At 46.1% G+C, this 17105-nt stretch overlaps 1 protein-coding gene across 1 annotated transcript; it reads left to right on the top strand.

The window, feature by feature from the left end:
- Positions 1-1227: 1227 nt before the first annotated feature.
- LOC118581109 (1,25-dihydroxyvitamin D(3) 24-hydroxylase, mitochondrial) lies at positions 1228-15834 on the top strand. Its single transcript, XM_036183038.1, has 12 exons — positions 1228-1485; positions 1631-1821; positions 2604-2697; positions 4660-4756; positions 6035-6126; positions 6965-7076; positions 8858-9003; positions 11840-12006; positions 12965-13043; positions 13610-13807; positions 13908-14027; positions 15038-15834. Exons 1-11 carry the CDS (start codon positions 1228-1230, stop codon positions 14016-14018), a joined length of 1545 nt encoding a protein of 514 aa, XP_036038931.1. The 3' UTR covers positions 14019-14027; positions 15038-15834.
- Positions 15835-17105: the final 1271 nt, after the last annotated feature.

Raw genomic sequence — 17105 nt, 5'->3', positions numbered from 1 at the left:
TGTGGGTGCCTCTGCTCTGCACAGGGTGGGCGATTTGCTAAAGGGCAAGTCTTTGAGGAAGTGTGGGAAGCAATCCAAAGGAAACTAAGCCATCCATGCCCTCCTGTGCATTCCACGGCCTCCCGGGGAACAAACGTCACTGGCCCTTTATTGATTATCAATTGCGGACACACAGCTATAGAACATGCATTGATTTATTCAGTTCCTTAACAACCCACCCTGAAGCATCTGGGAATCTGGTGAAGAAATTCTGCAAACAGCATTGGACCTTCCTGTCTAACTTAAGACCCACGGTAAGAAGGTCACAGCCCTTCTTTTGATGTATCCTGTACTAGTCTCAAGTCCTCTCCTCCTTCCGGGGCTCAAAAGGGCAACTTTCGTACAAAAGTAGTCCAGCTCAGGCTGTGAAAACCGGGATGTTGGAAGACGCGCTCTCTCCACTCGCTTGGCAGGCGCGGGCGGCCTTCCGGGCTGTCCTCTGGGACCTTGCCCGCCCTGCGTGGCGATTGTGCAAGCGCAGCTTCGGGCTGCTGCAAGGCCGGCTGCAGCCTGGAGGAGGGCAGGGAGGCGCGCTCACAGCGCACCCGCTGAACCCTGGGCTCGACGCGCCTTTCCCGGGTTATCTCCGGGGTGGAGTCCACAGTACGCCCGCCAGGCGAGCAGCGCATCGGTCACCCGAGGCCTGGGTGCCCTCACTCACCTTGCTGACTCCATCCTCTTCCTATTCCCGCCCACCCAACCCCCTCCCCCGCGTCCCTCCCAGGTTTGCCAGCAGGTCCCCCTCCGCCCTACTCAGTGTGCTCATTGGTCATCCCAGAATGCCCTGTCTCCATAAATACGAGGTCCCTGAGCCTAGGTGCTTGAGGAGGCACAGCGAGGTACATCAGACCCGACAGCATCCCTTCTACCGTCCTTGACACTCTGTGGCTTCAGACCTTAGAAGTCGCATTTGCAGACTCACAGAGGACCAAACTTCGGCTGCTTTTCTCCAGCCCCTGTGGCTACCTCAGGGCAGGCACCTGCGCCCCACGCCGCTGAACCTTGCAGCATCCCTGGGCATCTGCCTCTTCGGAGTCCCTCCCGCTCTATACCACTCTACCACACCCGCGGGTTCTGTTTGCCTCGCTTCCCTAAATCGCCAAGGCTTCAGAACCCAGCAGCACCTTCGAAATACTTCACCCCTTCCAGTCCCTGCTCCTCCTTGTGTCCCACGTGTCTCTTGCTGCTATGAGCTGCCCCATTGACAAAAGGCGTTCCCTGATCGCCTTCCTGCGCCGGCTGCGCGACCTCGGGCAGCCCCCTAGACCCGTGACATCCAAGGCGTGCGCTTCCCGCGAGCCAAAAGAGGTGCCCCTCTGCCCGCTGGTGACAAGTGGTCAGAGTCGGGACGCCACCTCCCTGCCTGGACCAACCAACTGGCCACTGCTAGGCAGTCTACTGGAGATTCTTTGGAAAGGTGGCCTGAAGAAACAGCATGACACACTGGTAAATAATTCGTCACTCCCCTCTTCCCTATTCCTTCCAGTCGGGGTGGTGAGGGGAGCTCAGGTGACCCGGCAGCAGCTCACGGAAGAAGCGCCCGGGGCACCAGAGGATGCGCGCTGATGGCATTAGGCCCGCCCCTCTGCAGGCAGAGTACCACAAGAAGTACGGCCAGATTTTCCGGATGAAGCTGGGCTCCTTCGACTCGGTGCACCTGGGCTCGCCGAGCCTGTTGGAAGCTCTATACCGTACGGAGAGTGCATATCCTCAGAGACTGGAGATCAAACCCTGGAAAGCCTACCGCGACCACCGCAAGGAGGGCTATGGGCTGCTGATCCTGTGAGTGCCCTCAGCAGGGTGGAGGCGGTCGGGGGCAAGACGTACGGGGCAGTAGGGAAGGGGGGTGGGTAGTTAGAGTTTCCTAGGGTTGGACTTTTAGTAGAACGAATACAAAAGCACCTGCTCTACTGAGCGCCGGTGCAATCCTCAAATTGTAGTGCAGAGGTGGGTTCCCCAAAGAGCCATACCGTGAGGGGATGAACACATACCTGCCTCCCCACCAGGACATACCTAAAGCTCCAATCCCCTTTTATTTGGGTTTCACCTTCCTGGTATCAGTTTGGGCAAGATTTAACCCTAATGTCAAACCAAGTGTTTTAACATTTATTTGGCAGTTTCAAACGTGTATTTAATGTATTTCTGGTCGTTTTCATCCCGCGTCTTCTCTTTGATCCCACTCCCACTCCCGATGAGACTCTCCCTGGTCCCAAAAACTCCTCTCCTATTTTCATGTCGTTTCTGTTTGTACTTATGATTCCCCGAGGTTCCTTGCATGAGCATGGGTGGGATTATCTAGAGCACTGGCAACCCGTTGGAGCCTACATCACCGCAGAAACATTACTACCTCTTCCCCAGCAACCACTAACAGCCCTCAGCTTCCCAGGGGGCAGAGGGATGCTCTGAGCCCCTCTGGGCCCGTGATAGACAGTCGCGAAAATTCATGGGATGCTAAGATTCCTGCGAATTTCCCAGGCGACTTTCCGGGTTAGTTTACTCCTGATGCTCCGCAAATGGCTGCGGAGCTTCTTTCCTGGCGCCCTGAACACAATCCTTCTCCGCAGGGAAGGAAGAGAGTGGCAGAGAGTCCGAAGCGCCTTCCAAAAGAAACTAATGAAGCCGGTGGAGATCATGAAGCTGGACAATAAGATCAATGAGGTTTGCGCGCTGGGGCAAGCTTTCCCTGGGCTCTTTCCCCGGACAGAGAGCAGCTAATTAGGCTTTGGGTCCCAGCTCTAAAGCACAAAGAGAGAAGAATCATGCATCATGGGTGATTCATGCGGTTGCTGTTTCCCTCCATCCTTCACGCCATCCTCTTCCCCACCCCCCCCCCCCCCCAATTCATCTTCCTTTCTCTACTCCAAAGCCTTCTAACCCCCACGGAAGGAACAATTACAAGCTGCTTTTGCAGTTCCATGGCCATCCACCAACTACTGGTGCAAACCGGGCTTGTTATTTAATTCTCCTAAGGTTTTAGAGCCTCTAATCCACACTGTTGCCGTGAGAACTGAGATGATGCTTGTAAAAGTCCTAGGCGGCAACATTTAAGGGGCCTTTGCAGTCGGAATAGGCACACAGAGGCAAAGAATCTGGGAGTGGGAAGGGGCCCAGGGGGAGCACTCCTGTAGACCAGTCTTCTGAAAATGTAGAGGAATGAAATGACTTGATGTGTCCAGAGATTTCACATCCCATGCTGATGAATAATTCAGAAAATATTCTGGACAATGGACAAACCTTACCTAAAGAACTTTAACAACAGCATTTAGCCAACAGTGGGCCGTGTAGCAGGCTTAAGTGTACCTCTTTCTACTCTTGTTCACATTGGAGGTTGTTTTGAGTTGGACCTCAACCCAGATGGGCTCATACAGCATAGGCTTTGCAAGCTTAGGCACTCCAAGAAGCCAGATAATTAACATAATACAGTAAAGCAAGCCCCAAGCAGGACGTTTAGCAAGCAGCATAGTTAAGCCTTTTCTAGAAGGGACAGCTGCTCTGGATCTAGCCAGTTACTGTCATGTGGGGGTGTACACCCAATGTCATCTTGTGGTAGTAATAGGGATGATGTTAATAAGACAGGTCATGGGAAATCCATACATGTATGTGAAATCTCTTGGTTTTTTGGTTGTTTTTTTCTTTTTTTTTTTCTTTGAGACAAGGTCTTAAAGAAACTTCTGATGCCCTGGAGTTTACTATGTAGACCAGGCTTGCTTCAAACTCATAGAGATCCATCTGCTTCTGCCTCCCAAGTGCTTGGGTTAAAGGTGAACCCCATCCTCAGCTTTCTTTCTTTCTTCCTTTTTTCTTTTCTTATTTCCCTTGGCTTTGTTTGAAAGCTAACAAATTCAAATTACTTTTAAAATGCACTACATAAGCAAGCTAAACATGCCCATGTGTTACCTGTCGGCCTTCTGACCACTCATCCTTGTCTCAGGTGTAGCTTGGCAGGTCATCCGTTACATGGACAAGTGACGTAGCACCTCTAAACTGTTTCTCATCTGTGACGTGGCAAATGGGAGCAATGGCTCCTGCCTTAGGAGGTAGAAGTGCAGATCAGCTAAGATAACACACTCTGTAACCATGTGTGGTCCCAGGCACACTTCACAAGTGTGAGGCTTGAGTCAGCTCAGGCTCTGGTTTTGGAGGTTGGCAGCTAGAGACTTGCATGGCTGGCTGTCCCTAAGCTGCCGAGCTATCTATTGAGGGAGCTATGTCCAGAACTTGCACGAGGATCCCTGGAAGCTCATTGGCCATCCAGGTCAGCCAAATTTCAGAACTCCGATTCAGTGAGAGACCCTGTCTCAAAACTTAGGATGGAGGACAACCTCTACTCTCCACACATAAGAACATTGGCACACACCACCCCTACACAAATGTACATACATATATCTCTCACACACAGATACATGAACACAAGACAATTTCCAGAACTACCCTTAAGATGAGCCTGAAACTTGAATTTCAGTGGCTACAGGAAGAGCTTAGGAAATGGCAAGACCTGGAGAAAGCAGTGTGTAATTAGTGCCAATCACCACTGGCAGTAGAGATATCCTCCCAAGCTTGAACTTTCTCTGTCCCTCCAGTGACGTAAAGCTGTGTCTTTCCTGGTTGCTTCCATTTAAGGTCTTGGTTGATTTTATGGGAAGAATAGATGAGCTGTGTGATGAAAGAGGCCGCATCAAAGACTTGTACAGCGAACTGAACAAATGGTCCTTTGAAAGTAAGTTGACTTGATGGTCTTGTTCACTTAAGTTTGCAAGAGATCTGGGGGATAAAACACAGCTCTGCTCACACTTCCATAGTGATAGATTATCACCAACTAAGACAAAGCCACACAAACCCATTTAGTTATGACTTGCAATATAGGTTGTTTATGAAGTCATCCAACAAACATTTATTAAACAAATACTGTGTGCCAGGCACTGTTAGGTACTAGGGACACAGAGAGGAACAAAATGGACCATACATTTGGATTCACCAAGCTACAATTCTAAAATGACACTTCAAGGACTAAGAAGGATCCGAAACATGGACCTTGGTGAGAGGAGTCCTCTCCACTAAGGAGACAAAGGTCAGGTAAGGAGAAGTTAGAGAGGCCTCTTTGGCTGAGTGTTCCAAACACTGGACTCAGGAGTACCAACTCCCCAGCCAGGCACAAGTGTGAAGGCTGTGGGGTCCATTCTTAGCGTGTTAGCTTAAGACAAAACAGGAGCAGCTGCCCTCCCCTTGCCTCTGCACAGACAGCAGGGAAACAGGAAATAGACTCTTCTGCGGCCTTTTCATCAAGAAAGCAGAGAGAGTGCTGGGAGGAAACTCAGCAGAAGAAAGTTTGTGTACAAGCGTGAGGGTCTGAGTTCAAATCTCCAGAACTCACACACAGTTAGACATAGGAACACAACACTAATCCCAGTGCTCCTATGGCAAGATGAGAGGCAAGGAGAGGGAACACAGATATTAGAGAATTCAAATTTTCTCTATGTAAAAAGTTTCAAAGACTAAGGAATCTTATTTGAAAATAGGTTGAACCTAAACATCATTATTAAATGGAAAACAGAACAGAGAAGCACCTGTCCTGTGCTAGCCCAGTGCCTGGCAGGGAGTGGGAACTTAGCCCCTAGCCCCTCCTTTCCCAGCCCCTCCTCTCATGGTGGCTTTCAACATCCTGTGTTTGGCAGTAGAAGCCAATGCCTAGTCCAACACGATGGCTGAGTGACAGCAGCACAGACATCTGACCCAGGGAGATACCTCTGTCCTCACCTCCCTGCAACTGATGTGAACAGTGTGTCTCTCCCCAGGAGGATGGAAAGCTTATGGGTCACTTCTTCTGGAGATGACATCTGGAGAGAAAAGAGAATGTCCCTGCCCTCAGCTCTCACTCTGTGAAATTTTGTTTTCATTCTAAAAGAGACCACAATGTCATGAGACACAGAGCTCGGTCTTTAATAGTCAGCTAATTACAGACTCTGGCTACAATTGCAGTGATTATTTTCAATGACAGGTATCTGCCTTGTGTTATATGAGAAGAGATTTGGGCTCCTTCAGAAGGACGCAGAGGAAGAAGCGCTGACCTTCATTACGGCCATCAAGACGGTAAGCTTGACAAAAGCTTAACAAAAGCTGTCTCCATGTCTCCCAAGGAGGAGTGTATACACTTACATATTTGAATAGTAAATTCATTTACTTTGATATCTATATACACATGTGCACCAATCACAAATATTAAAAAGCCTACTATTTATCAGTTTAGGCCAAGTTATTTTACTACAGAAAATTATTCTAAATGTACTTAATGAATCTCAATTAATGGTCAGTTGGTTAAAAGTTATCTTTTAAAGTTTCTGAATGTTTCAGATTTTACAGTTTTGAATGGTTTAAGTAATTTGAGATATCATAGACAGTGTAATTGATTTGGGATTAACTAAGGTTATGTGGCATCAGAAACTAGAGTCAATAGGTAAATTATAGTTTTTCTGTTCTTTCTTCTTCCTTTACAATTAGACCATTAAAAACTTGGACTGGTGGTACCAGCCTGTCATACCAGCTGTGTGGTAGAGGTACTGAGGCAGGATAATTACAAGTTTTAAGCTGGTTTGGGCTAGAGTGAGCACAAGGACAGGCTAGACAATTTAATGACACTTTGTCTCAAAATAAAAAATAAAACAAAATGGATACAGAGTACCTCTATAGTGATGCCTTTTTAGTAACCACAGGCCCTGAGTTTGATCCCCAATATAACTCTGTGTGTGTGTAGGGTCATGAGACAAATACTTTTTATTAAATACAAAAAACAAAGCCATCTTTGAGATAACTAAGAGAGCTTGTGGGCCTTTGGAGATGCAGGAGTGGTCTGGTTTAGGCTCCTCCCTCTCCAAGAGAACACTGGCTTAGAGAGAAGAACCCAGGGTCCAAGTTCTTCTGTTTCTTCCAGATGATGAACACATTTGGAAAGATGATGGTGACCCCTGTGGAGCTGCACAAGAACCTCAACACCAAAGTGTGGCAGGCGCACACTCTGGCCTGGGACACCATTTTCAGATCAGGTGAAAGGGCTCTCCTCCCCACTGTCCACTACAATCAGTTACCCTGACCTGCGAGAGGCCTTGTGGGATCTTCCTGACTGAACCTCCAGGTCCTCCCATACCATTGCTTCTCTTACTCTTACAGCCTCTCCCCAACTCATGAGCATGGGGGAGGGGCAGCGGGAGGCAGTGCTCCGCCATCCCCTCTGCAAGCTGGAGGTGGCTGAGTTCATGTGGGGTGGTTTAGCCCTGTGTGTCACCACCTTTTCGTCCTTGATTCCTCCCTCTCTGAAATAATGAATGACAGTGCTTCCCACTTTGGTACAACTTTCAGTGGGCTTAGTAGAACATAAACATTGGGTACATATGACGTTTTGGTGGTTTCTGCTCCATGACACAGGGTGTTAGGAGTCATGAATATGTTTAATCCTTACACAAGCCTACACAGTCAACTCTGCAAGAGTCCCCAAGCAAAGGTCCTGAGATACACATAAGCAGCTTTCCCAAGACTCTGGACCAGGTCATGCTTCAGGACTAGGATGCCAACTGCACCACAAGCAGTCACCCTGCCTACTAGCTCCAAGGTGATCTTAGTTTGGTGTCTGCCTGCATAATGAATTGAAGTGAGGAAGACAGTTGTCTGGATGTGTTTCATAAATGCTACGATTTAAGTGTTACCAGTATTTCCAGCCATGGTACTTGTATATATGTTTAGTAATGTCTGGATCCAAGTTTGGAATATGCACACCAGATCAGTTCTCATCTCCTCTCATGCTGATCCCTTCTGAGCTTGGAGCTTTTATTCATCAAAATGTGACTACAGACCAAGAGCACCTGTCCCAAAACTTGATAGAAATGCAGACTTCAAGGCCATACACAGTGGCACATGACTTTAGTACCAGAACTCTAGAGACAGAGACAGGCTTATATCTGAGGCCGGCCTGGTCTACATAGCAAATTTCAGATGAGCTAGGGCTACATGGTGAGTCCCAGTTTGAAGAAAGAGAAAAAGAAGACAGACAGATACACACACACACACACACACACACACACACACACACACACCCCACATACACACACACAGAGGGAGAGAGAGAGAGAGAGACTTCAGGCTCCCCTGTAGATGTAACTGTCTTGTTAAGTAAGAAACACAGAGCCAATTGTAGAGTTAAAAGCCAAGAGGTCAGAGCAATAGCTGAGAGCTGAAAACCTTACCCTTCATTGCTGCTCTGTCTTTCCTCTCTGTAAGAGAGCTACTTCCTGTGTCCTGTTTTTTATATAGACTTTCTGTTCTGCCTTCTCATTGCTTATAAACCCAGCCACATGACCTCCTCATCACTGCCTGTCTATACAGACTTCTAGGTCTTCTATTGTTGGCATTGAAATTAAAGGCGTGTGTTGCCATGCTGGCTGTATCCTTGAACACACAGAGATCCTGCCTAGCTCTGCCTCCCAAGTGCTGGGATTAAAGGCGTGCACCACCACCACCCAGCTTCTGCTATGGCTTGCTCTAACCCCAAGGCAACTTTATTAATATACAAATAAAATCACACTTTACAAATAAAGTATCACCACACTCCCCAATCCCTGACTCCGAATCAACACTTTCACAAGATGCCCAGGGGATGCTGAGAAGTCTATCCATGTTGGCCATGACCAATGTATTGAGAATATTCACTAGATACCTAGCTAGCAAATTCAGAGTCAATGTCTCTGAAAAGACTCAGTGTTGCAAGATTTCCTTGGGCTCTTTTCCTCACCCAAATTTTCAGGCTCTCTCTCCTTTCTCTCCTCTGTCACAGTAAAGCCTTGCATCGACAACCGCTTGGAAAAATATTCCCAGCAGCCTGACACAGATTTTCTTTGTGATATTTACCATCACAATCATCTCTCTAAGAAAGAACTGTACGCGGCTGTCACGGAGCTCCAGCTTGCTGCAGTGGAGACGGTGAGGGGAGTCTGGGACTTGGTTGGCTAAACTGATGAGTTTTTAAGTAGCCATGGGAATCAATTCTCTCCACCAGAATTACCCAAGTAGCTACAGCCTCACAAAAACCAGTAGTAAGCATCCCATAGTGAGCGCTGTGGGGGAACTCAAAGCATGGCCTCTTGGTGGTTAAGGGCATGGTAGGGACTTTGTGTGATAACATATGCTCCAATGATAACCTACTGAGTAGGTTCTGGCCAGCACCATGGCAGATAGCAGAACTGCCATGGGAATTTGGAAATAGTCAGGTACCCATGCTCTGGCAAGGTGACTTAAGTTTCTCAAGCAAAGGTTGGAGACAGAGTTCAGTTGGTAAAGTACTGTCTGTGCATCCATGAGGACCTGATAGGAAAAAAGCCAGGTGAGGTGGCCCCTATGTGTAATGCCAGGCCTGGGGACATGGAGAAAGGAGGATGCCTGGGCCATGCAGACTAGCTAGTCCAGTGAGAGACCATGCCTCGAAAAATAAGGTAGAGAACAGTTAAGGAAGATGCCTGATGTCAACCTCTAGCCTCCACATGCATGTAAATACATATGCCCTGACATATGAATACACACACACACACACACACACACACACACACACACACACACACACGATTGTTTTTTAGTAATGACTCAGACTATCCCCCACAGTGACTACCTGTGGCTGATTATATTTAAAATTGGAATACAGTCCTCCAGACCAATAATACATTTAGTGCTTTAAAGGACAAACATGATGAGCTTGGGATAGCTTGATTTTGATTTAAATGCATCAGCTAGTGTGTAGTACATCAGCTGATTCTCTTAGTAGATTCTCCATGCAGCCGCCTTTCATTCATGACTTATGCTATCACTGGCGTGACACAGACTCTTCAAAGTCCCATAGTCTGTGCACCTTAAAATGTCCAGGCAGAAACCCTCCAAGTTGACTGCTTTTTTGCATTTTCCCCTTTCATGGAGCTTCTTGAAGGAGAAAAGGCAGGGTTTCTGTATTACAGACAGCACCCTTTCTTTCTGCTCCAGGAGATTGACAAAAGTGGTAATTGATCTGATCTCCCTTTCTGATTGAATGGCAGGCCTTTCCACAAAGCCACAAAGGCCATTGTTCTTCTGTTGGAAGGGAAGTGTGAATTCTGTGGCTTTGCTTTGTCTCCAGCATCATTCCAAGAAAACAAAAGAGCACACATGGCATATGTAAGGGGGTCAACAAATGCTTACTGAGTAAATGGAAGAAGTTGAGAACTATAGAGCACCTACTATGTGCCAGGCCCTTAAAAGTCCACTAGGAATGAGAGGCAAAGTCTTGTTCCTCATAGAACTTAAATAACAGTGGGGAGGAGAGACAGCAGATGTGAATACACACACACACACACACACACACACACACACACACACACACACATCACTATTCAGGTAGTGGTATACACCATGAAGGAACATTTTTAAAGCAAAGGAATAAGCTGCCAATTGATGCTTTGCCAAGTGAACTATGGCTGGTGGGTGGAGAGTGAACTTACTAGAGAGAAATAAGCAATGAGAGGGACATGGTGCCACCCCCCAACCAAGGTCAGGGTCGTACCAGGACAGGCTGAGCCCTTGAGGTTTCCTAACCCACTTCCCCTGGAATTAAGCTCTGCAGTTTTCTGAAGGGCCTAGACCTGGCTGTGGTGAAAGCTGGTTACCCAGCCCCGTGGAGCACTTGTGGTGAGGCCCTTGCTGACACGGTTACATACCTGATCCATTTCTTTTTCAGCCCTGTTCATTCTGAAAGTCACATTGGGTGGACCGCAGAGGTTTGATTGCCTTTAATTTGGAGGCCACACCCTCTTCCTGTTCTGTAATAATGTCATCCACAGCTTATTTGCAACTGAAACCACTGGCTCTCTGACATGAAGAAGCCTGCCTGGGAGGCATGTTCTTCCAAAAATAATAAACACCAGTTGGCTCTGACCCATCTTGTACTCTGCTCATTAGTGTGAGTGGGTCATGGCACTCAGTCACAGCGCCTTGGTGTCTGCAGGGGGAGGACATGGCCACAGTGTTGAGGAGACCATTCGGTTTAAATCAAGAACAACCATGCGCCTCTGACTCCTGGTGGTGAATGTGATGGTTGTTCCTCATACCTTCAGCAAAGACACCAAAGATACCCTTAAAAGGCCATCAGTCTTTGTCAGAAACAGTCTCTAGCTCCTTAGCATACTCAATTTGATGTTAGAATGTATCCCCTGCCCTCCCATCCTTTTTTTTTTTGGGGGGGGGGGAGCAGGGTGCTGCATCCTCCTATGAAGGCATTTTGCACGTGGATAGAACCCTGATAATGCCTTTTCATATTCATGGTTAATTTAGGATGTGGCCAAAAGTACTTTTACTAGATTCCAGAGAGGCACTGTGTGATGATGCATTTAACTGCGTTGGGAAAATATCTTCGGAAAACCTCTCTGCATCACTGGAGCTTTTCTGTCCTTCTCTACTCAGCTGTCTATCAAATTTTACCTCTGGAGCAAGTTCTAATTCCATTTTTATGTTGAGGCCACCAGCTAGTCACATTTAGGTCTGAAGGGGGAAGAGAGAGTTCACCTTTGTATCTTGCTCCAGTTTCCCCCTAGTGGTGACATCTCATGTAGCAGTAAACTAGACCACGACCCAGAAATGAGCCCCAAGATTTACCTAGCCTTTGTCCGCTGCACATGCAGTTGTTTGTGCTCCAACAGTTACATCCAACCGTAGTTCTAAATGTGACTGTTTGTGTGTCTGGTGGTGGTTTGAAGCCAGTGATCAGCAGACTTCTTATCTGCAGCTGTCTGTCTTTCAGACAGCAAATAGCTTGATGTGGATTCTCTACAACCTATCCCGGAACCCCCAAGTGCAGCAGAGACTTCTTCTGGAAATCCAGAGTGTGTTGCCCAGGGACCAGGCACCAAGGGCGGAGGATTTGAGAAGTATGCCCTACTTAAAGGCCTGTCTAAAAGAATCCATGAGGTAAGGACACATCTCTGAGCCAATACACGAGAAAGAGTTCTCTTTGCTTTTGGCAATATATGACATCACTAGAAAAGGATTCTCTTAGAACATAAAAATGATACCTCAAGATGACTCCCATCAAGATACCTCCCCTGGCTGATTATATGCATCTATCAAACTAGAGAGAAGGGCCTCGGGGTGTACCGATGTTTATATTACTCTTTCCAAACCTTGTGGACCAGTCCTACAGCTTGCCTCTCATGGATGCTGGTCAGTAGGAGTGAGTCATCTGTGGTTGTGGGCTTGGAGATGAAGACTGAGCAAGAAGGCACAGAGGCAGACATCTCCGTCTTTTAGCCTCTAGCTCTTCCTGGAAAGTAAACCTCCAGCCTTTGGATCAGAAGGAAACAGTGCCACCTTTGTGGAGAGCAGAAGAAATGCAGGCTTTGGGTGAAGCATGAGATGCACACAGATTGAATGGAACGCAACAATTGATGAGCCACTCGCCAGACTTACATAGGGATTTAACTAATGTGATAAGAAACAAGACATATATGTATTGAGAAGGAGGGATTTCCTTTTAAAAAACAACATAGTTCTTTGAGGATGCCATACAATATATCTTGGTCATATTCACTCCCCTCCCCCAACTCCACCCAGATCTATCCCCTTTCCTCAGTCACCCAACTTTGTGTCTGCCTTTTTCCCCCATCAAGTCTGATCTGTGTTGCCATACACTCTTGAGTGTGGGGGGAGGATAGTTGATATATCAGGGCTAATCCCTAAAGAAAACCTGGCTTTCCCCATCCCAGCAGCTGTCAGCTGCCAATAGCTCCTCATGGTAACAGAGAGGGTTTCTTCTCACCCTGACTGAACTCTATCAACATTTCTGCTTCTCATTCTGAATCTATTCCTTACACCACATCCGACAATGTGGTCTGTGGCCACCTTTACAATTCTGATTTTGATTTTTCAGGCTTACCCCAAGTGTGCCGTTCACATCTCGGACTCTCGACAAGCCAACAATTCTGGGTGAATACACTTTACCCAAAGGAGTAAGTAGAATTTGTGCATCTGTTCCTTAGCAAAGCTTGACAAGATTACACTTCCCAAGTGTCTGTCACAGGAGAGCATTCATTCTGGAGATCCATAGAAGGATTCACCCTCTTCCTCTGAAAAATGGAGAGAGGAGGTGGTCATGGACATGGAACACAAAAATGTGGCATTCTGGGTGCTGGGGATGTTTCACTAGGACAGAGTATGACAAGTATGAGGTTTGAATCCCCAACATCCATGTAGAAAAACAGATGTGGCTGTTTGGGCCAGCATTGTTCGGGGCAGGCAGAGCAGGATCAATGGGCCTCACTAGCTGCCAGCTTAATTCCAGGTTCATTGACAGACCCTCTCTCAAGGGGCTGAGGTGGAAAGAGACAGGGGACAGCAGGGGTCCTCTTCTTACCTCTGCATGTGCACATGGGTACATGTACTACCCCACACATGTGCACATATATCGTTCTTTCACTAACATATGTCAAGCAATACAACCATCATTACTGTGTTTCTATGAATTATTTTTGCTTCTGATTATCAAAAAAATCATCTCTTTCTGTGTGCTTTTTAGACGGTGTTAATGCTAAATACCCAGGTGCTGGGTTCCAGTGAGGACAATTTTGAAGATTCCAAGCAGTTTAAACCTGAACGTTGGCTTCAGAAAGAGAAAAAGATCAATCCCTTTGCCCACCTTCCATTTGGCCTTGGGAAGAGGATGTGCATCGGGCGTCGACTGGCTGAGTTACAGCTCCACTTGGCTCTTTGCTGGGTAAAAGTCCTCACTGGGTTTCTACATCCACATTCTGGGCTATTCTACAAAGCAGTGGGAGAGAGGGTTAATTCTGCTTTTGTCTCAATGTGTGTTACAGATCATTCAAAAATATAAGATCGTGGCTACAGATGATGAGCCCGTTGAAATGCTGCATCTTGGCATCCTGGTACCCAGCCGGGAAATACCCATTGCATTCTGTCCACGGTAGGATGCTGAGGTGAGTGAGTCCCTGTTGCCCTCAGGTGCCTTACCTGACCAGGAGTGAGCCAAGTCTGGAAGTGTCTAGACTTATCTTTATTTTCTTCTTTCCTCCCTCCCCGCTTCTCCTCCTTCCTTCCTTTCTATTATAAAGATTTGATTTTGAGTGTGTGTGTGTGTGTGTGTGTGTGTGTGTGTATGTGTGTGTGTGTGTGTGTGTGTGTTTGTATGCCACAAGAGTGTGGGTACCCAAAGAAGTTAGAAGAGGGAGGGCATCAGATCCCCTGGATCTGGAGTTATAGATGACACTGTGAGCTGCCCAAATGACATTGGTGCTGGGAATCAAACTCAGGTCCTTTGCAAGAGCAGCAAGTGCTTCTGACCGTGAAGCCATCTCTCTAGCCCCACACAATACCTCTTTTTTAAAACTACTGAACTGATTTCTTCCTTTTAACTTGGGCCCAAGTATGTCACTCAAGCCCTGTGCTAAGAAATCGCTTCTGTAATAAACCTTGAGCTTTGTAAATGTGGTTGGTCTCTGCTAATACACATTACAATGAGCTCAAAACCAGTGATGTGACCAGAAGTGAGGTGGAAAAACTATTGTCTGATGTGGATGGTGACATCCCCAGCCCGTGGTTTGACAGTCACATGTTCATGCTTGAAGCCAGCTTCTCTCACTCTGTCTTTCCAACGATGTGATTAGAGCCAAGAGAAGGAGCCATGGACGTGGGTGGATTATTTAGAGTAACACAGTTATTGTTGGAGCTTCTGAATGAGGTGCCAAGAAATACAGAAATAATTCCATGGTGTCTGTAAGTGACAGAAAATGTGTCAAATTCTGAGAGACCACACGAAGTAGGGTGGTGTAAGAATTGTTAATTATAAGCCCCAAGGCCAGAGTGCACATTTCACTCAGTGAGTTACAGTTTTGGCAGATACTTGTGATAATTTTAATTTTAGCTTTTTATTTTCTGATGATTGAAACACCCCATAAGACCTATGATGAATGTCTACTTGATTTTCCAGACTTTTTTTTCCACCAAGATCAAAACCAGCAATCTTTCCCTTTCTGCAAGAATGGTGCTTATGGCTTCGGTGTTCCTAGATGGCAAACTTCAAGGACCTGAGCATGGGACTGCCTGCAGAGCATGGCTCACATTGCCCTCTGTAGACTATTCTAGAAACTATTGTCTAGACAACGATGTTTACTAAGACCATCTACTCAGGGAAGCACATAAAGTGTGGGAGCACCAGGCCCCCTCTAGACCGCGCCACTGGTTTACATCAGCCAATCAGAGCCCTCCTTGCTTCTGTGGACTACTCAAGAGCCGGCTGCCTCTCCCTCTTCTGTGATACCACTGTGAGGCTGACAGTCAGCCATTCTAGAAAAGGTTGCTAAGTATTTCTGTTACCATACTCAAAGAAGCGTCTTTAATTCTCATTTCCATCTCATAAAGAAAGACCTACTATGGCTTAATTATCTGGGGATCTTAGTGGGTCTGACAGCGCCCATTTTATTCTAACTCTGTTTCATGCAATATTTACAGAAATGCCAGCTGCCAACAGAGCTAAATGTTAGGTAAAGGCTCTCATACAGCTATTTTTCCTGCATACAAGGGGAAACATGGTTGGGGATTAGAGACTGTCTATTTTAAAGAAGATCTTTAATGAAGCCAGCTCCTTGCTTAAAAATGTTTTGTTCATGCAGAGGACTCTATAATTTTTCATTTCACTGGTATCTTTTCTCTGTAGCATTGGAGTGTGCATAGACAAATCAGCAGTTTCTAAGCTGTGCATGGGTTGGCACATGTGTGTGTGTGTGTGTGTGTGTGTGTGTGTGTGTGTGTGTGTGAGAGAGAGAGAGAGAGACAGAGACAGAGACAGAGACAGAGACAGAGAGAGACTGAGAGAGAGAGAGAGAGAGCTCTGAGAGTGCTTTGCCTCAGTTATGCTTTTCCAGAAAAGACGTAGGGTACCCAATTTAGGGTCTGCAGTGCAGGACAATGTCCCAAAATTTACTCACAGCTTACAGGTACTCATTGCAACTTTAAGAATAGGATCTTCCATGCCTTAATTTCTTTATCTGTTCAAAGTGATAGTGGTAATACATGTGTACTTAGAGACTACCTAGGCAACATGTGTAGTATGACTTGAACCCCCTGGGAAGACACAATTTCATCAGTGCAAAATGTGGAATTATGCACTACCCACAAAACTTAAAAATGTTTACATATGACTTGTGCATTTTTAGCCAGCAATTTTTTTCTATAGAAGTTTACTGTTTATTTCTGTATATTTGATAAAGATTTCCCTTTTAGGTTGTAGTTTTAGAATAATTCTGAAATACACATAGATATGCACATTTGAATGAATATGTGTGTATTGGTAGCACAGGTATATGCTTTCTCTCTCTTATGAAATTGTTTTTAGAGTTGTAAATCCAGAGAGTAAAGATGTAGTTCTGTGGTAAGAGTGTTTGCCTAGTCTATGTGGGGCCCTGGTTCAAGCTCCAGTACTGCCAAAAAATAAACAAATAAAACAAACAAATACATCTTTGTTGTCAGATTTTTGTTTTTATATATTTGTCTTTCTAAAAAAATTTATTGTAGTTATTTATTTGGGGCACACCTGCCACATCACACCTGTGGAGATCAGAAGACAACTTAGGGAATCAGAATCGAACTTGTTGTCAGGCTTAGCAGCAAGCCCCTTTAACCACTGAGCCCCTTAGCCAGCCCTTGTATTTAATATCTTTGAATTCTTTGAAAGTAAGGATGATTTTTTTTTATTTAATACCAGAGAGATTTTTTTCTCTTTGCTACGTTTCAGAAGACCACTTTTTAAAAGTTGAACTTGGTTTTATTAGTAAAAAATGTGTGGCCATTTTACAAGCCCTCATCACCCTTGTGAAAGGTTGGATTTTGACAGTCCCTTTGCTGAAATAGGGTTCCTTAATAACAAAATAAGCTTCCAGTTCTTCAAATCACGGGCCAACATCCCTGTAGATGTAATGGTCTTATTAAATAAGAATCACAGAGCCACAGTTTTAGTGTTTATGGGTTTACTGTGACAGAGAAACAGCATAAGGGAGATG

This window comes from Onychomys torridus, chromosome 4 (genome assembly GCF_903995425.1).
Source record: "Onychomys torridus chromosome 4, mOncTor1.1, whole genome shotgun sequence".
In the NCBI taxonomy this organism is placed as follows: Eukaryota; Metazoa; Chordata; class Mammalia; order Rodentia; family Cricetidae; genus Onychomys; species Onychomys torridus.
Note: the sequence above shows the minus strand (reverse complement) of the source record. Positions and strands in the feature narration are given on the sequence as shown.

Excerpts from the sequence above, each read along its gene's own strand:
- LOC118581109 (XM_036183038.1), top strand. The coding sequence starts at position 1,228 with ATGAGCTGCCCCATTGACAAAAGGCGTTCCCTGATCGCCTTCCTGCGC. Across the intron at positions 2,698-4,659 it reads TGGACAATAAGATCAATGAG|GTCTTGGTTGATTTTATGGG; the intron begins GTTTGCGCGCTG and ends CTTCCATTTAAG. Across the intron at positions 4,757-6,034 it reads GAACAAATGGTCCTTTGAAA|GTATCTGCCTTGTGTTATAT; the intron begins GTAAGTTGACTT and ends TTTCAATGACAG.